The 26886-nt window shown below is 36.5% G+C and overlaps 2 protein-coding genes and 1 long non-coding RNA gene across 7 annotated transcripts in view; 2 read left to right on the forward strand and 1 right to left on the reverse strand.

Moving 5' to 3' along the window:
* The window catches only part of rbms2a (RNA binding motif, single stranded interacting protein 2a), a 608287-nt gene that overhangs the window by 147509 nt on the left and 433892 nt on the right, over positions 1 to 26886 (forward strand). The gene's annotated exons all lie outside the window — the stretch shown is intronic.
* The window catches only part of rargb (retinoic acid receptor, gamma b), a 139987-nt gene that overhangs the window by 83988 nt on the left and 29113 nt on the right, over positions 1 to 26886 (forward strand). For 3 of the 4 annotated variants that reach the window (XM_087271675.1, XM_087271674.1, NM_001083310.3), the window contains 1 exon segment: positions 5301 to 5701. In XM_087271675.1, the coding sequence (XP_087127801.1) occupies positions 5545 to 5701 (157 nt within the window). In that variant the 5' untranslated portion in view covers positions 5301 to 5544. 4 annotated transcript variants of the gene reach the window in all.
* LOC147841620 (uncharacterized) lies at positions 18431 to 21263 on the reverse strand. Its single transcript, XR_015502235.1, has 3 exons — positions 19505 to 21263; positions 18585 to 19459; positions 18431 to 18517 (listed from the first exon to the last, which is right to left on the reverse strand). It is a non-coding gene; the product is annotated as an uncharacterized LOC147841620 (long non-coding RNA).

Raw genomic sequence — 26886 nt, forward strand, 5'->3', positions numbered from 1 at the left:
CTTTCTTTCTCTCTTCCTTCCTTCTTTCCTTTCTCTGTTATGCCCTTGCATTTCCCCTCAGTCTTTCAGAAAACACATCCTCATTGTTTTCTTTCATCCCTCTCTGGTGTTTTTTTTATGATTGTTCTTCTCATCGCCTTGTTGAAAACATCTTGAAAACTGTCATCTTGAATGAGATGAAGAAACCGCTGAAGACGAAAACATGTCAAGCAGGGGGATTTTCAGAGGACAGCGAGTCAGAGAGGGAGGGATGAGGACGATCCGAGGAATTCACTTTTCTCTCGGCACCTTTAATAGATAGAAAACAGGGTCGTGTGTGTGTCAGTGCATGCAGTAGGTGTGTTTGCATGTGCCGGGTGTGTGTTTGCATGTGCTGTGTGTGTATGTGTGTGTGTGATCAGAGTGTTGATGCTTGTGAAACATGGTCACTGAGCACCAGGCCTCACATGTGGAACAGTTTACTGCAGTCCTGCTCCAAACGCACACAGACAGCAATTAAAGAGAGACACAAAGACACACAGAGAACAGTCTGCTTTGGAGGAGAGACTCAACGTTAGAGCAAACTCATTTAAAGTACACATGAAATCAAATCTAACCGTAGTGATTTTCCTAGCTCGCATTTTTAGTTTTGTGGTGAAATTCTTCTGTGCATATCATTAAGAAAAATTAAAGGGTTTGCCCTTGTAATCTTTAATTAAATCTGAAGGTGCACTTCCTGTTTGTGTTCAGTTAAATTCTCAAATTAGGTCAGTCTGAGGTAGTGGGCGTGGCTAACATACTTAACCCCGCCCCTCCAGCTGTCAATCAATAAACAGAAATGATGAGCAGGAGGAGTCTGTTAGGTTGTAATAACTCTCCCCAAACCCTTTTCCCCATCTTTCTGAACGAAACGCCTACTTTACCGCATCCAATCAGCTCGCAGTAGAGAAAAACAAGCCACGCCCACTGCTTTCTCAATTAATATTTTGTTTTTCTTGGAACTGCGTCACAATATGGGGAAAAAAATACAGTAGTAGTTTCCGGTTCATACAGACTTTAAACATAACAAGGCAAAACTGTTCATTTACAGATCTTTTTTTTTTTTTGTCTGATATATTTTAGATTTTTTTCATGTATTATGGTATTAGTAAGTAGTAAGTATCGTAGTAAGTTTTGGTATGGGTAGATACTCAAAACGAGTCTCAGACTCAGTGGCAAGAAAACCACAACAAAAAAATATGGATTCAATTTACAAAATGTTTTTAAGGTAGCTGCTTGCAGACTTTAAATGGGCTAAATTTAAACAAACACATTATGTTTAGTAGTGTTACACTTTAAATTCAGCCCATATCAATTGTTTGCAACCACTTACCTTAAAAAAAAAAAGTAAATCCAGTAAACCCTCTTTTTTTCAGTGCAGGGTACCACCCCAGAGACAGATCTAGTACCTTTATTTCTGAGAGTGCATGGATTAACACTCTTCATGATAATAAACTTCAAAGCAGCATGTAAAACATATTTTGAATTAAAATCTATAAATAAAAAAAATACAAATAAACCTACATGGTACCTGTAAATAAAACCACATATAAAATAAATCCAATCTAATAAATAAAATAATAAATAAATCTAAAATAATAAATTTCTGTGAAATAAAAAAACAATTAGGGCGACACAGTGGCTCAGTGGTTAGCACTGTCGCCTCACAGCAAGAAGGTTGCTGGTTCGAGCCTCGGCTGGGTCAGTTGGTGTGTCTGTGTGGAGTTAGCATGTTCTCCCCGAGTTGCTGTGGGTTTTCTCAGACCAAACACATGCGCTATAGGGGAATTGATTAGCTAAATTGGCCGTAGTGTATTTTTGTGTGTGTGTAAATGAGAGAGTGTGTGGGTGTTTCCCAGTACTGGTTTGCACCTGGAAGAGCATCCGCTGTGTAAAACATATGCTGGATAAGTTGGCGTTGTGGCGACCTCTGATAAATAAGGGACTAAGTCAAAGGAAAATGAATGAATGATATATCCTCTGTTTCCGTTTCTGGATGTTTTTATACTCAAAACTCAGAGTTTTATTAGTTTAATTTCAGATTCTTGTAAATCTGAACAGACATTTTTCTTTCCTTTCTGGCATTCAGGTTACAACATCAAGCAACTTGTTTTTATATACTCAGCCAGTGAGTAAAACAGTTGCAGATGCCATATTTTATAGACACATATTTCCAATGATTGTGTTCACCTGTGCCTCATTTAGTTACTCATTATCCCTTTATTTATTCCTCGTTTATTGCCTCGTGCTGTAATTTAGTTTGTTGTTTCTTGTTGTTGTTATGTGTTGAATCTGCTGTTTCTCCTTCGTTTTCCTTGTACCTTAGTGTTTGATTGGTTTGAGGGCACAATTACATGACAGCGATGTGCTAAAAATTAAAAAGTTCACACTGTTCAGTCCTGTTCACACACAGTGCTCAGCAATAATGAGTACACCTCCTTTTGAAAATGAGTATTTTTATTAATTTCTCAGTGAATATAGATAATAAATGTTGTATGTTTAAACAGTTATTCGTTGTTGGGGATGCTTTCATCCATCTCTGGGGTGATTATGAGTCTTAATTTGGCCATCACATTTTCGGTTTTAGCTAGAGGGAGGATTTTTGGTGGCAGCTTATTTTGACACATATTTTGGGAAAGTGCTTTGATTTAAACCTCAACAGTACACTCGGTTCGGTGGGTGGGGCGACTGCACTCCTACGTCAAGTTGTGGTCAGTCTGAAAACCGCTCCAATTGGTCCACAGTTTTTATGTTGTTAAATTGAAAAAAAAAGGACTGTGTGTGTTTATATCACCCCAATATGACGGTCTATACACTATACCTACACACATGTCTGTCCAAACAGCTTGAAAAGTAGATTTTTCACCATAGGTGCCCTTTAAATCAAATGAATCATGTTTTGAGTGCATGTATGGTTTGTGCTGTGGAAGTTTCCATCAGGGCGGCCGAAGGGGGAGTTTCTGAGCGGTGCCCTCCGCCCTGGGTATGTGGCAGGAGAACAGAGGCAGCTTTATTGAGCTGTGTCTCTGATTTAAATCATATGGCATCGCCTGGAATCACTTCATGGCTTGGAGGCCGTTCAAATGAATGCCCTAACAAGAGACTCGCTCTGTTTCTCCCCTTCAGTTCCATCTGTTTGTTGGCTCCCGCTTTATTCACAGCGTTTCTCACTCCAGCCAGATGTCGGTTCGATTAACACATTTTCTCTTCATTATCTCAGGTGATTTTTATTAAATCATTTATTTAGTGGCTTTATTTAAGTCTTTTCTCAAACAGCAAGGAATAATCTTTTTTTTCCCCCTTTTCTTGAGCTTATCCTGCTCAAATCCATTTAGTTGTTTACAGTCCAAACATCAGAAAACCTCATGAAATCAGACTTTTCCAAACCGCATTCCTATGTGGTCTGAAATCAGATCGCAGTTTCAGATTCTGTGAAATCTAAATGCACAGATAGGATTTAATCTTTCTGGCTTTCAGATTACTACATCAAGTCTCTTTACTGCTTCATACAATACAAAGTATAAGTGAGAGGAGGGGGTACAGATGATTTATGTTATAGACAGATGTATATATGTGCATTTATTTGCCCACTATAAAATTTGTATTATATAGTAATGAATGGTTAGTTTGTTTGTTAATTTAATTGATTAAGACATTCATTCATTCATTCATTTGTTACTTCAATCTTTTGTTGATTGATTTAATTATTGATTGATTGATTGATTAAATGACTCATTTATTGATTGATTGATTTGTTCATTCATTCATGCATGCATTCATTCATTCATTCATTTATTCATTCATTCATTCATTCATTCATCCATTCGTTTATTCATTATTTCAATAATTTATTGATTGATTGATTGATTGATTGATTGATTGAATGACTCATTGATTCATTGATTTATTCATCCATTCATTGCTTGATTTATTGATTGATTTATTTATTGATTGATTAATTTGTTGATTGATTAATTAATTCATTGTTTTATTCAATTATTAATTGATTCATTCATTGATTTGTTGATTGATTGATTGCTTGATTTATTTATTCATTGATAAATTGATTGATTCATTTGATGGTTGAATCATCAATTGATTCATTCATTGCTTCATTCATTGACTAATTCATTAACTGATTCATTGATTTATTCTTTGATAATTTTTTTCATTAATTTAACCATTGAGTGATTCATTGATTCATTAATATTGAGTTGTTAATTGATTGATTGATTCATTGCTTGAATAATTGATTAATTGATTTATTAAATAATTTATTGATGATTTATTTATTGATTCACTGATTGATTAATTTGTTGATTGGTTCATTGATTAATTCATTTATTATTTTATTGATTTTTATTGATTGATTTATTAATTCATTTAATTATTAATTAATTGATTGATTGATTTGTTTATTGGTTCATTAATTGATTCGAACATTCGTTTGTTCATTGATTAATTCATGTATTAATTTGTTGATTGATTCATTGATTCATTCATTCATTGCTTGGTTGATTCATTGATTGATTAATTAGTTACTTTATTCATTCATTCATTCATTCATTTATTCATTCATTGCTTCATTCATTCATTCATTCATTCATTGACTAATTCAGTAATTGATTAATTGATTTGTGAATTGATTAATTTTTGTATTATTTTATTTATTGGGTGATTTATTCATTTATTGATTAATTGATATTGATTTTTTAATGGATTGATTAATTAATCGATTGATTCTTTAAATAATTTATTGATGATTTACTGATTGATTAACTTGTTGATTGGTTCATTGATTGATTGATTAATTCATTCTTTTATTGATTTGCTCATTGATTCATTTATTGATTCATTGATGTTGATTTGTTAATTGATTGATTGATTGATTCATTTTTTGTCTGATTTATTGACTAATTGATTAATTCATTGATACAATTATTGATGGTTTATTCATTGATTTACTGATTTGGCTAATTCGATTGATTGATTCATTTGTTCATTGATTCATTGATTAATTCGTTAAATCATTGATTGATTGATTGATTGATTGATTCATTCATTGATTCATTGATTCATTCATTGATTCATTCATTCATTCGATGTACATGTCATGTTAATAGTGCCATTCTAAATACAGTGATAAATTGAATGAACAGAGTAAATTAAGTTTAGCTTTCTTGAATCAGAAATGTTTTTCGTAACATGTGTTGCAAATATAAAATGTTTTAAGTATAAAATAAAACACTTAACGTTTCCCCGTCTCTTGTGTTTCTCTGCAGGGGCCTGTTGGATTTTACCATTGCACATCCACGCAGGATCTGGATCTGATATTATCTTCTCTTCAAATGAGCACCACACAAACCAACACATGTTTATAATGGAATAACGATGCGCTGTGCTTAATGCGAGAATTCCTTATAAGAAGCGCCCGAAAGAAAGTAGGAGACCCAAACAATTCACAACGACTGCACCAATCTCAACGACAGCACCATATTTGGACGCTGGGGAAGGGCCATCATCATCATGGCAACCAATAGGGAAAGACCTGTGAGTCACATGACAGGGTTCTACCCTTTTGCTTTCAGCTCAATGCGAAACCACTCGCCCTTTGATCTTCTGGCCAATGGCAGCCTGTTTGGACGATTTGGGGCGGATCTTCCCAAAGAGATGGCAGCTCTGTGTAAGTAGCAGCATGTCCTCCACTTATTACATGGCTTGTGTTGTCTGGTGTGTTTCGGGGTTTGTTTTTGATTTCGGCTGTGTTCAGACTTGCAGATCCTTGCAGATTTGTAATCCTGCTCACACACTAATACACACATATAATACACACACATATATGCATGCGCACACAAACACACACACACACATGAACAAATGTTCTCACTCCTTTTTCCCTCACACACACACACACACATACACACACATGCTCACACACACACACACACACACACACACACACACACACACGCTCACACACACACACACACACACACACACACACACACACACATGAACAAATGTTCTCTCTCCTTTTTTCACTCACACACACACACACACACACACGCTCACACACACACAGGCAAGCGCAAATCCTCTGCTCTCTGAAGAATGCGTGTAAACACAATGTCCATTTATAGCCAGAAACAAGAGAAAGAGGAGGAAAAACTCCATCAAACTGAACAAACACTACATTGAACTGAAGAGAACACAACACAAACACACACCGCAGACACATGCAATGCTGCTTCACATGCTGGGAGAGAGCCTATATGAAAAAATACAAGAATAATTAATATAAATGCTGTAGTGTTTTTAAACCATGCTACACTCGCTGGCCACTTTATTAGGTACACCTGTCCAATTGCTCGTTAACGCAAATTTCCAATCAGCCAATCACATGGCAGCAGCTCAATGCATTTATGCATGTAGACATGGTCAAGACGATCTGCTGCAGTTCAAAGCGAGCATCAGAATGGGGGGATTTAGGTGACTTTGAACATGGCATGGTTGTTGGTGTCAGACGGGCTGTTCTGAGTATTTCAGAAACTGCTGATTTACTGGGATTTTCATGCACAACCATCTCTAGGGTTTACAGAGAATGGTCTGACAGAGAGAAAGTATCCAGTGAGCGGCAGTTCTGTGGGTGCAAATGCCTTGCTGATGCCAGAGGTCAGAGGAGAATGGCCAGACTGGTTCCAGCAGACTGTCTCCATTTCTGCTGACACATTCAGATGGTCGGGTCAGAATTTGGCATTAACAACATGAAAGCATGGATCCATCCTGCCTTGTATCAGCAGTTCAGGCTGGTGGTGGTGGTGTAATGGTGTGCGGGAGATTTTCTTGGCACACTTTGGGTTCATTAGTACCAATTGAGCATCAACGCCACAGCCTACCTGAGTACTGTTGCTGACCCTGTCCATCCCATTATGACCACAGTGTCTCCATCTTCTGATGGCTACTTCCAGCAGGATAACACACGTCATAAACACAAATCATCTCAGACTGGTTTCTTGAACATGACGATGAGTTCACTGCACTCAAATGGCCTCCACATCACCAGATCTCAATCCAATAGAGCAGCTTTGGGATGTGGTGGAACGGGAGATTCACATCACGAATGTGCAGCCAACAAATCTTATGTCAATGTGGAGCAAAATCACTAATGAATGTTTCCAGCACCTTGTAAAATCTATGCCACAACGGATTAAGGCAGGTACAAGGCAAAAGGGGGTCCAACACGGCACAAGTAAGTTGTACCTAATAAAGTGGCCAGTGAGTGTGTGTATAGTAAAGTGCTTAAATGAATCTGTTTAGTTAGTTCTATGGTCACTATGGTAACACAACAACAATAGTAACATAAACAAATGACCCAATATGGTAGTTTTCCATTAAGGTATATTACACTACAATACACCACAGCTTACTGTAGTAAAAATGTAAGTATACTACAGTATTTAGTAGTTTATTAACGACTGCAGTATGCTGGAACATTCATTAACAGTGTTGTCAATACTGTAATTTAAATACTGTAATATTTACTAAAGTATATAATACACTTCACTATAGTATGGATCACGACACACTTCACTATCGACTGTAAATGACTGTAGTATTTGTTCCTGTGAGAGTAGTAAATGCGTTATGTCCTCAGCTTTGTTAGCAGTGTGTGTGTGATTGTCATTATGTGGAGCCGTCACACACGCAGACGCTCCATTAGCTGTGTTTAATCAGAGATAAGATCCAGCAGATCTCTCAGTCTGAGCTTTTCTTCTACACAGTGGACACATTCAGACTGAGAGACAGACGGCCAGACCAGCCAGACTGTTTCATTAAACTGATGACACTGATGTCATCTGGAACAATACGCATTTTTGGCAGGGAAAATAGTCTAATTTTCAGTGCGGGACGTTCATTCTGAGTGCTCAACCATGTTCCTGGAGATCCTGCAAAGTTCAGCTCCAGCCCTGATCAAACACACCTGAACCAATTAATTAGGACCTGAACAGCGCTTGATAATTACAGGCAGGTGTGTTTGATATTGGTTGCAACTGAAATCTGCAGGAAGGTTGATCTCTAGGAACAGGGTTGAGCATGCCTGCTATAGTTGAACAGTTGGCGGTTCATTCCACCGTGTTGACCCCTGATGAATAAATGGACTAAGTTGAATGAAAATGAATGAATGAATAAAAATTGCAATGCTTACTACTAGAATTAAAATCATTTCATAAAGTGTTAGTGTGTTAAAGTGCAATTATCAATGTTGAAACAGCTTTTAGTTGCACAATATTTCCGTGGAAACTTTTATTTTTCAAGGTTCTTCAATGAATGGAAGGTAAACAGGATTTATTTGAAGTATAACTCCACTAGAAATGTCCTTGCTGTCACTTTTGATCAATGCTGTGTACCCTTGCTGGATAAAAGACTTTAATGGAAGCTTTTCAATGTTTGAATGGTAATCGTTTCCACTAAAACATGTTTTCAACAGTATGATGCAGTGTTTTGGTGGTGTCAACGCTATTTTATTTTCATAAATAGTTTTCATAATTACAAAGCACTTATTATATCACTTGTGGTTCAATCGTGACATTGGCAGCTGAGTGTATTGTGGGAAAAAATGTACTTATTAGTGTGCTTATGTCATGTGATACACATATTAGTGTGCACAAGAAAATTCATAGTGTTACAGTATAACTATTAAGAGTAATGTGATAAAATAAGCATTCATTTAAAGGGATAGTTCACCAAAAATTTAACATTTCCTCAGCGATTACAACTTGTATGAATTAATTTTCTTATTTAAACACAAAATAAAATATTCTGAAGCAGCCGTTGACATCCATCATAAAAATACTATGAAAGTCAATTACAAAAGGATTTCTTCAGTATTCTTTAATATATTCCTGGGTTTTGTTAGAAGAAGTTAACAAGAATTTACTATATTATTTATGAAATGACCCATTAAATTGTGTTTTATTAACATCTACCCCTATCCCAACCCTCACAGTCATGTTAAAACAGTAATTATACTGAGTATTATTCATATTATTTATTAAATAACCCATTAAAATGTATTTTATTAACTTCTACCCCATGCAAACCTTTACAGTAATGTTAAAACAGTAATTATACTGAGTATTATTCATATTATTTATTAAATAACCCATTAAAATGTATTTTATTAACTTCTACCCCATGCAAACCTTTACAGTAATGTTAAAACAGTAATTATACTGAGTATTATTCATATTATTTATTAAATAACTTATTAAAATGTATTTTATTAACATCTACCCCATTCAAAAATTTACAGTAATGTAAAAACAGTAATTATGCTGAGAAATATTCATAGTATTTATTAAATGACCCACTAAATTGTATGTTGTTCACGTCTACCCCTAAACCCAAACCTCATCGTAATGTTAAAACAGTAATTGTACTGAGTATTATTCATATTATTTATTAAATAACCCTTTAAATTGTGTTTTATTAACATCTACCCTACCCCAACCTTTACTGTAATGTAAAAACAGTAATTATGCTGAATATCATTCACGTTATTTATTAAATGTCCCTTTAAATTGTATTTTGTTATTATTTACCCTACCTCAAACCTCACAGTAATGTTAAAACAGTAATTATACTGAGTATTATTCATATTATTTATTAAATGACCCATTAAAATGTATTTTATTAACATCTACCCCTATCCCAACCCTCACAGTAATGTAAAAACTGTAATTACACAGAGAAATATTCATAGTATTTATTAAATGACCCACTAAATTGTATGTTGTTCACGTCTACCCCTAAACCCAAACCTCACTGTAATGTAAAAACAGCAATTATACTGAGTATTATTCATATTATTTATTAAATAACCCATTAAATTGTATTTTATTTACATCTACCCCTATCAAACCCTCACAGTAATGTAAAAACAGTAATAATACCAAGTATTATTCATATTATTTATTAAATTATATTTTATTATGGTCTATCCATATAGGGTCTTGTATAGGGTCACAAAAAAGAATGCTTTCATCAATGAGAGCATCTGCAGCTGTATCCCTTCTAAGACCTTCAGAAGTGGAGGATGAGAAAACGATGAAGAATTAGACATTTGTAGGGTTGAACTCTGTCCCTTTAAGTAAGGAGCATTGTAAATGTGTTTGGATATCATACATGTTGGTTGTTCATTCTTCGGTTTTGGCACAGGAGCTGTAGAAATGCGCTGTTCTTTCCTTTAAGGACACCTGGAGGACTCTAATGTCCGTCTGCCAACATCATTCAGCCTCAGTTCTGACAGCAGCTCTATTAGCTCTACATAAAAGACCACTTTACTTTTTACTAGCTTCACATTCAATGCCCTGAAAGTAGAAGTCTAATCTAATACACTTTTAAAGATGTTATACTATAGAGAAAGAGATAAGATGAGAGAAGCTCAGTGGTTGGCACTGCGGCCTCACAGCAAGAAGGTCGCCGGTTCGAGTCCCAGCTGGGTCAGTTTCTGTGTGGAGTTTGCATGTTCTCCCCAAGTTTGCATGGGTTTCCTCTGGGTGCTTTGGTTTCCCCTACAGTGCAAACACGTGCGCTATAGGGGAATTAAGTAAGCTAAATTAGCCGTAGTGTATGTGTGTGAATAAGTGTGTATGGATGTTTCCCAGTAGTGGGTTGCAGCTGCAAGGGCATTTGCTGTGTAAAACATATGCTGGATAAGTTGGCGGTTCATTCCGCTGTGGTGACCCCAGATTAATAAAGGGATTAAGCTGAAAAGAAAATGAATGAATGAGTTGGAGGTTCATTCCGCTGTGGCGACCCCTGATAAATAGGAGACATAGCTGAAAGAAAATGTGAGTGGCAATGGGAATAGATTAAGCTACGAAAGAATGAACCACACCAGAAAAGTTGTCCATATGGAACTAGATAGGTGACGCAAATATACTCAATTACAATTAAAGACAACGTTAATTTGTTTATTTATTTGGTGCTGAACTGCACAAGAATACTTCTTAAATCGTCAGTTTCGTCTGGTATTCTTGTATATATTATTAGTGTGAAAAGAAACCAAAGTTGTTGTCTTCATACTGCCCCCTAGTGTTCATTTCACCCCAAAACTGCAGCCAAACGTGTGTTTAAATATGTTTTTGCAGCTTCACAAACACCTAGGATGAAGTATATTTTTCCCTTGAACCCCTGTTGATTTCATTTGATTAGTGTGAATGGGAAAAGATGAATAGAGTTGAATAGAGTGGCAAATATGCAACACTCCCCAATGACACTGAAGAATGTAGTCTCGGATTCTCAATTAAACAGCAGTGTGTGTGCACAAACTCAATTGCATCTGCCATGCAAAATAAGCTATCCCATGAACACACACACACGCACACACACACTCACACACACACACACACACACACACATAGTGAAGGCTGGTAATGGTGGAGGTTCTGCTTTCTGAAATGCAGAAAGTGTGCTGGGAAAAGAGGTAGCTCTTGAAAGAAATGGCACATTTTTCTTGTTGTGCGAGCGAGGCAGAGGATGGCCAAACGCTGAGGTTACTGCAGGACTGAGGCTGTGAAAGCACAAACTCCACATTGTGCCTCTTTATTTATTTATATAGAATTGGAGTGGAATTTCTGGGGTTTGGCCCAATTCTTTAAACCACCAGTGGTGTGTGTGTGCGTGTGTGTGCGTGTGTGTGCGTGTGTGTGTGTGTGTGTGTGTGTGTGTGTGTGTGTGTGTGTTTGCGAGAGAGAGAAAGTGTACACCATATACACCAAAAAATAGTCATTCATTCATTCATTTTCTTTTTGGCTAATCAGGGGTCGCCACAGCGGAATGAACCGCCAACTCATTCATTCCTTCATTCATTTTCTTTTTGGCTTAGTCACTTTATGAATCAGGGGTCGCCACAGCGGAATGAACCTCCAACTCATTCATTCATTCATTTTCTTTTTGGCTCAGTCACTTTATTAATCAGGGGTCGCCACAGCGGAATGAACCTCCAACTCATTTATTCATTCATTCATTCTCTTTTTGGCGTAGTCACTTTATTAATCAGGGGTCGCCACAGCGGAATGAACCACCAACTCATTTATTCATTCATTCATTTTCTTTTTGGCTTAGTCACTTTATTAATCAGGGGTCGCCACAGCGGAATGAACCGCCAACTCATTTATTCATTCATTCATTTTCTTTTTGGCTTAGTCACTTTATTAATCAGGGGTCGCCACAGCGGAATGAACCACCAACTCATTTATTCATTCATTCATTTTCTTTTTGGCTTAGTCACTTTATTAATCAGGGGTCGCCACAGCGGAATGAACCGCCAACTCATTCATTCATTCATTTTGGTTTAGTCACTTTATTAATCAGGGGTCGCCACAGCGGAATGAACCGCCAACTCATTCATTCATTCATTCATTCATTCATTCATTCATTCATTTTCTTTTTGGCTTAGTCACTTTATTATTCAGGGGTCGCCACAGCGGAATGAACCTCCAACTCATTCATTAATTCATTTTGGTTTAGTCACTTTATTAATCAGGGGTCGCCACAGCGGAATGAACCGCCAACTCATTCATTCATTCATTCATTCATTCATTCTCTTTTTGGCTTAGTCACTTTATTATTCAGGGGTCGCCACAGCGGAATGAACCTTCAATTGATTGATTGATTCATTTTCTTTTTGACAAATCAGGGGTAGCCACAGCGGAATGAACCTCCAACTCATTCATTCATTCATTCATTCATTTTCTTTTTGGCTTAGTCACTTTATTACTCAGGGGTCACCACAGCGGAATGAACCACCAACTCATTCATTCATTTTCTTTTTGACTTAGTCACTTTATTATTCAAGGGTCGTCACAGCGGAATGAACCTCCAACTCATTTATTTATTCATTCATTTTCTTTTTGGCTTATTCACTTTATTAATCGGGGGTCACCACTGTGAAATGACCATCAATTTATCCAGCAAACCATGTTTTATGCAGCGGATCCAGCTGCAACCTATGACTGGGAAGCACCTATACACTCTCACATTTACACTCATACACTATGAACAAGTTAGCTTAACCAGTTCCCCAATAGCACATGTGTTTGCACTGTGGGAGAATTCGGCGCACCCAGAGGAAACCCATGCCAACACGGGGAGAACATGCAAACTCCACACAGAAACGTTTCTCTTTGACCACAAAAAAATACAGCTGTCTTTAACTTGCAGATTTAAAATGGAAATAAAAGAAAGAGAGAGAAGCAAATTGTAAATAGTGACTGTGCATTAGCATGATAACAGAATACAGCAAAGTGATTTGAATACAGTGAAGATGCAATGACTGTGATTAGTATTTATTTTTTAAAGTAAGGAATAAAGACGGACAGAAAGTGTGTGGGGATGGAGATCAGCTGGCTTTCACACATGCTGCAGGGAAACTGTCCCATCACAAGTTAGCGGGCATGACTTTCTGACATTAAAACAGCAGAGAGTCAAGCGCTTCTGTGCCACTATAGCATTTGTCAAGCTGTGCATGAATCTCTCTGTTTGTTCAGCTACAGGAGACGTTCGTGCAAATATCAATATCCTGACATTAGGAAAAAATTCCCAACATCCTTCGACTTTCTTTTACATTCTGTGGGGGAAAAAAAGATGTTTTGTAGAATGTTCACAATGCTCTTTTTCATATTTGGAAGAATAAAAGCAGGTCTTGTGTGCTAGATTGCAAGACAAAGTGTACAAATATTTTCAACTATTAATACATTTAATCAAAAGACAACCTTTAGTACATTTATTCGCTTAACGTGTGTTAATGCATCAACTTATATTATTAGTTCATTCATTCTTTTTCTTGTCGGCTTAGTCCCTTTATTAATCTAGGGTCGCCACAGCGGAATGAATCGCCAACTTATCCAGTACATTTTTATGCAGTGGATGCACTTCCAGCCGGAACCCATCTCTGGGAAACATCCACACACACACTCATACACTACGGACAATTTAGCCTACCCAATTCACCTGTACCGCATGTCTTTGGACTGTGAGGGAAACCGAAGCACCTGGAGGAAACCCACACGAACGAAATCATTAGCCTAAAAAGCATAACAGTTAATGCTAACACTGCCTCAAAAATCACAGATTTTATAAAGGTCATGCCACGCCAACTACAGAATGAATATGTCAAAGTCGAGTTTCTGAAAGGAACTCCAACTGAACTTCATCTTGGTCTGATTTTGTCCGGCTCAGTTGGCGTTTCTGTGTGGAGTTTGCATGTTCTCTCTGCGTTCGCATGGGTTTCCTCCGGGTGCTCCGGTTTCCCCTGCAGTCCAAAGACATGCAGTACAGGGGAATTGGGTAGGCTAAATTGTCCGTAGTGTATGAGTGTGAATGAGTGTGTTTGCATAGGTGTTTCCCAGAGTTGGGTTGCAGCTGGAAGGGCATAATCTAATGAATAATCAAATTTTTTATGATGAGTGTTTGCTTTAAAGTCTGCATGAACTGGAACCTGCCACCATTTTTTTCCGTATTGTAATACAGTTTCTATAGAGACACGAACTGTAAATAAGAAAGCAGTGGGCGTGGCTTGTTTTTCTCTACTGTAAGCTGATTGGATGTTGTAAAGTAGGCGTTTCGTTCAGAAAGATGGGGAAAAGGGTTTAGGGAGAGTTATTACAACCTAACAGACTCCTCCTGCTCACCGTGTCGGTTTGTTGACTGACAGCTGGAGGGGGCGTGGTTAACATAATAGCCACGCCCAATAAGGGCATAACCTAATGAATAGTCTAATTTTTTATGATGAGTGTTTGCTTGAAAGTCTGCATGAACTGGAACCTGCTAGCATTTCTTCCGTATTGTAATACAGTTTCTATAGAGACATGAATTGTAAATAAAAAAGCAGTGGGCGTGGCTTGTTTTGCTCTACCGTAAGCTGATTGGATGTAGTAAAGTAGGCGTTTCATTCAGAAAGATGGGGAAAAGGGTTTAGGGAGAGTTATTACAACCTAACAGACTCCTCCTGCTCACCGTGTCGGTTTGTTGACTGACAACTGGAGGGGGCGTGGTTAATATGTTAGCCACGCCCAAGACCTCAGACAGATATAATCTGAGAATTGAACTGAAAACAAACAGGAAGTGCATTTTCAGATGTCAATTAAAGACAACAATAGCAAACTATTATTTTGTTCTAAACGACATGCACAGATGAATTATTCGCCATGAAGCTAGCAATGTGAGCTAACGAAATCACTATGGCTAGTTTGGTTTTCACTTTTAGTGAACATTATGCAGATTTATAAGCATTGTAAATGTAGTTAATTGTGCACTTAATTGTGCACAAAAGCCTGTATGTGTGCCCTGTCATGAAGGAAGGCCTATTTTACCCTTGAGGGTCAGATTACAATTCATGACCCACACACACACACACACACACACACACACTACAGACCCCCAAGGAAACACACATTCCAACACAAGCAAATCCAGCACACATGCAGTCAGAAATCCAAACCCGAATGCTGCACAGCTCCAACCACAAACTACACGAGCGCCAGGTTTATGTTCCTCGCCAGCCGTTTGAACAGAGTGGGTTTTGTTCAGTATGTCTGGGCATCCCATGACGCCAGTGCTCGGTAGTAAAAAAAAAAAACATGCATTTGATTCTGCGAAAGCCTGCAGATGAGCCACCGACACCACTGGAGGAAGCCTGAGACAATATACCACAAAAAGATAGAGAAGTCACAGATGGACAGCAATGATTGGCAGACGGATGAAAAGCAGGAGGGCCTGAGAAAGAGACAGAATGGGGCGCCTTTTCCTGTCTGCATTCCCTCTTCCTTTCTGTGTGTGTGTGTGTGTGTGTGTGTGTGAAGGGGGGTGTAATTGCCTCAAGGTGTGGAGAGAACAGAACTGGCTGAGATTGTGCAGTGTGCTCCCTGCTGTGTGTCACTGTGGAGTGTGTGTGTGTGTGTGAGAGAGAGAGAGAACAAGAGAATGAGAGCGAGGGAGAAAGGGAGGGAGGGGGACGTGTTGAAAGACAGGTGAAAATGTTGAGGCAGAGAGAGCAAAGGTATGGGGTGAAATAGGGGGTAACGTATGTGCGGATTAACAGATGTCTGCAAAAAGGGACAGACGAGCAAAAGTAAAGCAGGAGTGTGTTTGTTAACGGTTTGGTTGCATTTGAAAATGCTTTTCATAAATGTTTTGTTGGTATTAGTGACTCAAATATTTTGTACATCATTGTTTTGGCTGTAGTATTTAGAAGGAAGATTGGCTTTTCCCCTTGAGGGTGTTGTTTGAATTGTCAAACAAATCTATGTAATGTAATGTGTATTTATATAGCGCATTTATTGTGTATGGCCTTACACCCAAAGCGCTTCACAATCATGAGGGGGGTCTCTCCACAAAACCACCAGTGTGCAGAATCCACTTGGATGATGCGACGGCAGCCACAGGACAACGGCGCCAGTGCGCTCACCACACACCAGCTATAGGTGAAGTGGAGAGACAGTGACAGAGCCAATTCGGTGGAAGAGGATGATTGGGAGGCCATGATCGTATGGGCCGATAGAGGGACTTTGGCCAGGACACCGGGGTTACACCCCTGCTCTTTCACGAGAAGTGCCATGGGATTTTTAATGACCACAGAGAGTCAGGACCTCGGTTTAACGTCTCATCCGAAAGACGGCGCCCACTGACAGTATAGTGTACCCTTCACTTTTACTGGGGCGTTAGGACTCACATAGACCACAGGTTGAGCGCCCCCTGCTGGCCTCACTAACACCACTTCCAACAGCAACCTAGTGTTCCCTAGTGGTCTCCCATCCAGGTACTAACCAGGCTCAGCCCTGCTTAGCTTCAGTGAGTAACCGGTCTTGGGCTGCAGGGTGATAATCTAAGAATGTACAAAATTATTACTCCACCTGTGAAATTTGAGTTATTTTTCTAATATTTCCCAAGTGCTGATTAGCTATTTTGGTTTTGTTATGATGACAGTACATAATGATTTGCTAGTTATTTTGTAAGATACTAGTATTAAGATTAAAGTGAGCGTTAAAGGCTTAACTATGTCCTTAAACTGGCTAATTATATTGTCCTTTATTTATTTATTTATTTTGTTTTTTTTTTTACAAATATTGAAAACTGCATGTACAGTATTCTAAAAAGGATAAGACTTTCACCTGAAGAAAAATATAATAGCCCATGCTGTGAAAGATCTACCTTTGCTTATTGGGCTCTTCCACTAGAGTTAGAGTTGTTCTGCTAGTTAGACTATTCTGTTGGACTATTTGCCAATTAAGGTGACATTACGATGGACTATTCTACATAAGTTAATTGACCATTCTACTAGAGTTAGTTGATTATGACTCCACTGCAGTTGACCATTTTAGTAGAGTTAGTGGACTATTCCAACAGAATTAGTTGACCATTCTAATAGAGTTATTAGAGCATTCTACTAAAGTTAGTTGACTATTCTAGTAGAGTAAGTTGATCATTCAATTAGAGTTAGAGTTAGATTACCATTCTACTACAGTTATTGGACCGTGTAGTGTTAGTGGACCAGTCCTCTAGTAGTTAATGGACCATTCTAATAGAGTTAGTAGACCATTTCACTAGAGTTAAAGGTGCTGTAGGTGATCTGCCAAAATGGCATGCGTGTGCTAATGGCAGATGTGCGTGAACAGAGATGCGCAGAAGCCCAAATCTACATTTGTTGACAGACAGTTTGGGCTACTTATCGGAATTATGGGAGATGTCTGCTCAACAATATTTAATTCGATAAACTTTTTTTTGTTTTATGCCTTATCCAGTATATAAAAATAAATATAAATACATTTAGATCATTTACTTTAATCATTACTAATGGAATGTAAAGAGACTTTCAACCAGCACAACAAAAACAGCCAATAACCTCCTTCAATATACCATTCCACTAGAGTTAGTGGACCACTTCACTTGACTTAGTGGACCATTCCACTAAATTTAGTTGACTATTGCACTTGACTTGGTGGACCATTCCACTAAAGTTAGTTGACCATTACACTAAAGTTAGTTGACCATTCCACTAGATTTAGTTGACCATTACACTAGAGTTAGTTGACCATTCTACTAGAGTTAGTGGACCATTCAACTAAAGTTAGTGGACCAGTCCACTAGAGTTAATTGACCATTGTACCTGACTTAGTGGACCATTCCAAATAGAGTTAGTGGACCATTCCACTAGAGTTAGTTAACCATTGCACTAGAGTTAGTGGACCAGTCCACTAGAGTAAGTTGACCATTGCACTTGACTTAGTGGACCATTCCACTAGAGTTAGTTAACCATTCCACTAGAGTTAGTGGACCATTCCACTAGAGTTAGTTGACCATTGCACTAGAGTTAGTGGACCATTCCACTAGAGTTAGTGGACCAGTCCACTAGAGTAAGTTGACCATTGCACTAGAGTTAGTGGACCATTCCACTAGAGTTAGTGGACCAGTCCACTAGAGTAAGTTGACCATTGCACTTGACTTAGTGGACCATTCCAATAGAGTTAGTGGACCATTCCACTAGAGTTAGTGGACCATTCCACTAGAGTTAGTTGACCATTGCACTAGAGTTAGTGGACCAGTCCACTAGAGTAAGTTGACCATTGCACTTGACTTAGTGGACCATTCCAATAGAGTTAGTGGACCATTCCACTAGAGTTAGTGGACCATTCCACTAGAGTTAGTTGACCATTGCACTAGAGTTAGTGGACCAGTCCACTAGAGTTAGTTGACTAATGCACTTGACTTAATGGATCATTCCACTAGTTAGTTGACCATGACACTAAAGTTAGTGGTCCAGTCCACTAGAGTTAGTGGACCAGTCCACTAGAGTAAGTTGACCATTGCACTTGACTTAGTGGACCATTTCAATAGAGTTAGTGGACCATTCCACTAGAGTTAGTTGACCATTCCACTAGAGTTAGTGGACCAGTCCACTAGAGTAAGTTGACCATTGCACTTGACTTAGTGGACCATTCCAATAGAGTTAGTGGACCATTCCACTAGAGTTAGTGGACCATTCCACTAGAGTTAGTTGACCATTGCACTAGAGTTAGTGGACCAGTCCACTAGAGTTAGTTGACTAATGCACTTGACTTAATGGATCATTCCACTAGTTAGTTGACCATGACACTAAAGTTAGTGGTCCAGTCCACTAGAGTTAGTTGACCATTCCACTAGAGTTAGTGGACCAGTCCACTAGAGTAAGTTGACCATTGCACTTGACTTAGTGGACCATTCCAATAGAGTTAGTTGACCATTCCACTAGAGTTAGTTGACCATTCCACTAGAGTTAGTTGACCATTGCACTAGAGTTAGTGGACCAGTCCACTAGAGTAAGTTGACCATTGCACTTGACTTAGTGGACCATTCCACTAGAGTTAGTTGACCATTCCACTAGAGTTAGTTGACCATTCCACTAGAGTTAGTTGACCATTGCACTAGAGTTAGTGGACCAGTCCACTAGAGTTAGTTGACTAATGCACTTGACTTAATGGATCATTCCACTAGTTAGTTGACCATGACACTGAAGTTAGTGGTCCAGTCCACTAGAGTTAGTTGACCATGACACTAAAGTTAGTAGACCAGTCCACTAGAGTTAGTTGTTCATTCCACTGGACTTGGTGGACCATTCTTGTAGAGTAAGTTGACTATTTTACTGGAGTTATTGGACTATTCTTTCAGAGATAGTTGACTATTCTGGTAGAATTAGTTGAATATTCTAGTAGAGTTAGTTAACCATTGCACTAGAGGAAGTTGATCATTCTAGTAGCATTAGTGGAGTAAGTTGTGCATTCCACAAGAGTTATTTGACCATTCTACCAGAGTTAGTGGGCTATTCTACTGGAAATGCAAAGTTATCTATAGTTACAGGAAATCTAAAAGGAATGATCAACATAAAGTATAACTGCATGCTTTTTGAAATGGAATGAAATTCATACAATACAGTGAAAAAGAGCTATAGAGAGCAGAGGCAGATGTAGAGAGCCGGGCGCCAGAGAAAAGACAAGTGAACTAGAGAGAGAAACTGACTGAATGAGAGAGAGGGAGAGAGAGGGTGGGCAGAAGTTTTGGGGAAAGTTAGCACCCCACTGGGGCTGTGTTTCAGAGTTCAGTCCTCTTGGATGAGGGAGGAAAGGGGAAAAGCAGAGCGAGAGGATCATATAGGCTGTGGGTTTGTGTAAATGTAATGCCACACTGTTTCTCTCACACTCCCCTGGAGGAAATGTGATTATAATGAGACAGCGATGCAGACGCTCCGGTGTGTTTGGATTTAAAATGAACTGCAGAAAGCTGTCAAACCACGTACATATTGCGCAATAAATGCTTTTCGTCAAAATTGCTTTAATTAAAAGACTGACAAGCCATCGTCAAGTAAATAGATGACATGCTGTTTTGCTCGGGAAAATGTCGAACTGCAGTGAAAGCGCAGCACTAAATCAAAGTTTCCTCACTGATGCAGACAGTCTTGGTAAATAAGCTAGGATGAATATATTTGTAGTCTTTAGCACCATGTTCTGAATAATCCACATGACCATGAAAAACATGTCAAAGTAAGAACATTGGATGCAGACTTTGGCTGGGTCAAGACGAGTTTGGAAGGCATTGCAAGAGAATAAAGAAATGCAATACAGAGTCAACAGGGACAGTTGACGTAGATTTCGGCATATTTCAGTAGCGACTGTTTGGAAGAGTTACCACAGATCTGGACGGCATTAAGTTGCGGTGCACTTGACGAAATGACAAACTGAGAGAAAAATAAAGATGATGTAGTCGGGAACTAAAAAGTCAAAGCGTGGAGGAGAAGCGAAGGATAGGACCGCCAGAGAAAACAGCACACACACACTCACACACACACACACACGGAGAGAGAGAGAGAGAGAGAGTCAGCAGGGTTTGCCAGGCTGCGACTCGCCTTAAGGTGGCGATAGGCGTCAAATAGTCTCACTGTGCATCAGTAAACTTTTACAGTCAAAGCAAACACTGGATGGAAACTTTAGCTCTTTTATTTCAGTGCTGACCTTTTATTGATGCCGTTTTATTGAGAAAGGACAGCAGAAGAGGGATCTGGAAAGACTGCAGATGGAAACACTAAAGACAGAACAATTCTTCATGTTAATACACTGTAAAATGTGCTGGGTTATGTTGTGCCAACTCAAGTAGACTAAGTTAATTTGATCCTATTTTTAAGTGGGATGAACATAAAACAAATAAGTTGCCTCAAAAAAAAAATCAAGAATTGTGTTGCTTCAACTTATTTTTAATAAGTAGTTTAAACAAGCAGCCGTTTTGAGTGTATTTTTTTAGATATGTGAGTATTTTAAATGCTATAATGTATTCCAGCATGTGTTTTACACAGCGGATATCCTTCCAGCTGCAACTTAGTATTGGAAAACACCCATACACACTCATACACACATACACTATGGACAATTTAGTTGATCAATTCCACCATAGTGCATGTGTTTGGACTGTGGGGGAAACCGGAGCACCCGGAGGAAACCAACGCCAACACGGGGAGAACATGCGCACAGCTCCACACAGAAATGCCAACTGACCCAGGACTCGAACTCGCAACCTTCTTGCTTCTTGCTAACCACTGAGCCACTGTGCTGCCCTTATGTGTAGTGTATTTCTTTATAAATACCACATCTGAAGTGGGGAGACATTAATAATACTCTGTAAAAAATTCTGGGTTCCACACAATTCATTTGCATTGGGACAACATGAAGGTTATCTTATTAGTTTGTAAAAATTTAAGTGGATTGAACATAAAACAATTAAGTTGTCCCCTAAAAAAACAATAATTGTGCCGTTTCAGCTCATTTTGCTGTTTATGAGTAGTTTGAACAAACAGCAAACATGATTTGTGAGTGTAATTTAAAGATTCACAGTGTCATGAATTAATAATATAATTAATAAAATATCTAAACATTCTTAAATCAACAAGCTTTTTCTAGACAAGCAAAAAATATTGTCGTGTTTTAAGTATTAATTAGTCTAAATGAAGTGAATTTTTGCTCTAAACAAGCAAAATAATCTGCCAATGGGTTATGAAAAAAATCTTGTTTTTCCTTTTGAAATAATATTATTTCCCCTACCCCACTGGCAGATTATTTTGCATATTTAAGGAAAATCTCACTTCATTTTAACTAATTATTTCTAAAAACAAGACATTTTCACATGTCTTGTAAATGCTTTCTGATTTCTGACACAATATATATATATATATATATATATATATATATATATATATATATATATATATATATATATATATATATTGTGAAAACAAATAGTGAGACCTTAAAAATGTACTTTAAAATACATTTGACTGCAGTTTGTGGGTGAAATGAACAGTAGGGGGCAGTATGACGACATCAGCTTTTGTTCCGTTTCACATTAATGATATATACAGGGACATATTACTGATGAATGAAGCATCATTGTTGTGCAGTTCTTACTCTTGTTTTTCCTTTAGACATAAGATTATTTTGCTCACCCCACTGGCAGATTATTTTGCTTGTTTTTTTTATTATTATTAAGGAAAAACTCCTTAATTAGTTAATTTTGACTCATTATTTCTTAAAACAAGACAATATTTTGTTCTTGTCAAAAAATGCTTTTTATTTTAAACATTTTTAGATATTTGGACTCCAAACAAGACAAAAACTTGAAGTAAGAAAAGCAGTGTGATACTATTTTTTATGAAGCAGAAGAGCAATAAAGACATTTTTATAACTAGTTTTTATATATATTTATTAAAAATTATTTTTTTTATTAATAATTATTATTTATTTTAATGTTCAACATTTACTGTGTTATTTAATAACTACATTGTTTTTATGGCCATTAGTTCTTGTTTGTGTAAAAGCAGAACAGTATGTTACCTAATTTTGTGTGTATATGATATTGTGTCACAATATGTTAATAATGTTAAAACAAGCTAAATAATCTGCCTAAGAGGTGAGTAAAATAATCTAATGTCAAAATGAAAAACTTTTTCAAAAGATTATCATTATTCTGCTTTTTATAAGGACAAACTCGCTTAATTTTGACTCATTATTTCTAAAAGACAAAACAATATGTTGTTCTTGTCTCGAAAATACTTCTTAATTTAAGCATTTTTAGATATTTGGACCAGAAACAAGATGAAAACTATAAGAAAGCATTTTTGTAGTGTGAGACTATTGATCTTAAAGCAGAAGAGAAATAAAGCATTATTATTATTATTATTATTATTATTATTATTATTATTATTATTATATGCATTAATATTATTATTATTATTGTTATTATTATTATTGTTATTATTATTATTAATAATATTTATGTATTCATTTTTATTATTATATTATTTTTATTTATTTATTTATGTTTATATTATTATTATTATTATTATGTATTCATTTATTTATTTATTCTTTTATTTTTGTTATTATTAGTAGTAATAGTATTTATTTATTTATTTTATTAGTATTATTATTTGATTTTTATATTATTATTAATATTATTAATTTATTTATTTATTCATTTTTATTATTGTTATTATTATTATTTTTTTCATTTTATTATATTATTCTTAGTAGTAGTATTATTTATTTATTCATCATTATTATTATTTATTTATTTATTCATTATTATTATTTATTTATTTATTCATTTTTATTATTATTGTTTTTATTATTATTATTATTTTTTTTTTACATTTACTGTGTTATTTATTAACTGCATGGTTTGTTATGGCCATTAGTTCTTGTTTTTGAAAAAGCAGAACAGCATGTTACTTCATTTTGTGTGTATATGATATTGTATTTGCACAAAATGTTAATGATGTTAATAATTTTTCCTTAAAACAGGCAAAATAATCTGCCTATGGGGTGAATAAAATAATCTGAGGTCAAAATGAAAAACCTTTTCAAAAGATTATCATTATTCTGCTTGTCTTAAGAGAAAAAACTCACTTAATTTCGACACATTATTTCTGTAAACAAAACAATATTTTGTTCTTGTCTAGAAAAAGCTTCTTTATTTCAGCATTGTTAGATATTTGGACCAGAAACAAGACAAAAACTCTAAGTAACTCTATGAACAGCAGAGGATTGATGGATGAAGGGAGTGCAAGGAGGTCGTGTTGTTTGTTTTCGTTTTGCGAAGGTATAAAATATGATGCATGCTGACAGACGGATCACTCTAGAAGAAAATGGAAGGGAAAGTTTTGCTCTTTCAGCCAAAGCTCAAGAAAGCGCCCGCTTCGCTCCCTCCTTCCCTCCCTCTGTGTTTCTCCTCCTCCTTTTTTATGCTCTCCGCTGTGGGCTGAGCTAAACCGTGGCCAGTAAAGCGCCGCAGGTCCTGGAGAAACACACTTTACACTCTTGACAGTTTGAGGAAGCTCATGATCCCGGCAAACTGATGGTCAAAACATTGAGGACGTGCAACAAAAAGGGGAAAAGCTTCACCTGAGAGAGGATTTAGCAGCAGATTCTGTGAAAGCTCTACTGCGGTGTTATTGCTGGTCTTAATCTGAGCTGTTGCTTCACTGACTGGCAAATCAGCACGTCTGGGACAGGAGTTTTTTAGCATCATGTTTGACTGTGTGGAGGCTCTCGGGGTGGGACAGAGACCCCTGTTTGACGTGTCCGCTCAGAGTTCATGCATGCTTAGGAAAGCCAGCTCCTTCTTCTCTGGCCTCGAGCCCTTCTCGTGGAGCAACAACACTAGCCTGCAGTGTAAGTGTCTCTTTACTGTACATGCATACTGTACAAGCGTGCTCTTATCAGCTGTATGTTGTCCATTGGGGGAGTATTTCAGGAATCTTAAATGACTACATGTGCTCAGCATCTCGTCATGTGATAGCTGACTTAAATGATGCTGTTGTTAGCTTTAGATGTCAGTCATCTTGTTTGTCTGTACATTGTAAAATGTACTATGTTTATACAGTATAGATAGATAGATAGATAGATAGATAGATAGATAGATAGATAGATAGATAGATAGATAGATAGATAGATAGATAGATAGATAGATAGATAGATAGATAGATAGATAGATAGATAGATAGATAGATAGATTTGTCATGTTAAACTTCATTTGTTTTTAAGTTTGCCACCACTTACCTTAAAAAAGTAGAAAATCCAATGAATTATTTATTCTTTAAGTGTAACAACTGTTAAAAGGCTATTAGTTACTAGTTAATTAGTTAATGTTTTTAGTAACTAATAAAGTTATGGTAACTGATCATCTGAATTTGATTGTAATGCAATAATGTGCACCTTAAAGCTGCTTTAAAACAATAATTATTGTGGTTTTGTTAGCTTTGGATGTCAGTCATCTTGTTTGTGTGTACACTGTAAAATGTATTATGTTTATATATACACTGACAGATATTATTAATTGGATTTACTATATTCTTTTAAGTAAGTAGTTGCAAACAATTGATATGGGCTGAATTTAAACAAACAAATTAATTTAGTAACGTTCAACTCAATTTCTTTGTTTAAATTCAGCTCATACTGTTTGCAACCTTAAAAAAATGTAGTAAATCCAATAAATTATTATTATTATTATTATTATTATTGTTTATTTTTATTATTTTTTTGGTGTGATAACTGTTTAAAATCTATTAGTTACTAGTGTATTAGTTAATGTTATTAGTAACTGATAAAGTTATGGTGACTAGTAACCTTAACTGTTCTGATTTTGATTGTAATGCAGTAATGTGCACCTTAAAGCTGCTTTAAAACAATAATTATTAAGAAAAGTGCTATACAAATAAACTTGTATTGAATTGAATTGAAATATAAAACACAGGCAATTTGTTTTGGGACAATATGAAGGAATTAAGTAAACTTTTTTTTGAAGATTTAAGTGGATTGGATGTAAAATAATTAAGTTGTTACCCCAAAACAATCTCCAGAATTGTGTTATTTCAGTTCATTTAAAAAAAGTAGTTTGAACAAGCAGTAAAAGTCTTTTCTTTAGGAGTTTTAAGTTACTGTACTTAGCTTCTTGTCATGTGCTGGTTGGCTTAAATGATACTGGTATTAGCTTTAGATGCAGTCATCTTTTTTGTGTACACTGTAAAATGTACTATGTTCATACTGTATATACACTGAAAAAATGATTCATTAGATTTACAAAGTTTTTAAGTAACTGGTTGCAAACTATTGATATGGGCTGAATTTAAACAAACAGATTATTCAGTGACGTTTATTTAAATTCAGCTCATTTAAATGGTTTGCAACCAGTTACCTTAAAAAATGTGTAAATCTAATAAATTATTATTTTTTTTGGTGTAATAACTGTTTAAAAGCTATTAATTACTAGTTTATTAGTTAAAGTTATTAGTAACTGATAAAGTTATGGTGACTAATAACCTTATAACTGTTCTGATTTTGATTGTTAGGCAATAATGTGCACCTTAAAGCTGCTTTGAAACAATAATTAGTGAGAAAAGAGCTACACAAATGAACTTGAACTGAATTAAAATATAAAACACTATTTGTTTTGGGACAATCTAAAAGAATTATAGGAATTTAAAAGGAATGGTTTTTGCTTTTTGAAGATTTAAGTGGATTGGATGTAAAATAATCAAGTCGTCACCCCAACACAATCTCCAGTATTATTTCAGTTCATTTTAAATAAGTAGTTTGAACAAGCTGTAATAGTCTTTAATGTATTTTAGGAGTTTTAACTTACTGTACTTAGCTTCTTGTCACGTGCTGGTTGACGTAAATGATACTGTTGTTAGCTTCAGATGTCAGTCATCTTGTTTGTGTACACTGACAAACTGACAGTTTAATAATATTTAATATGTAAGTTATAACCTGCAGATTCATCGTAACA

The sequence above is a fragment of the Danio rerio genome, chromosome 11 (genome assembly GCF_052040795.2).
Source record: "Danio rerio strain M-AB ecotype USA chromosome 11, GRCz13ab, whole genome shotgun sequence".
Taxonomy (NCBI): domain Eukaryota; kingdom Metazoa; phylum Chordata; class Actinopteri; order Cypriniformes; family Danionidae; genus Danio; species Danio rerio.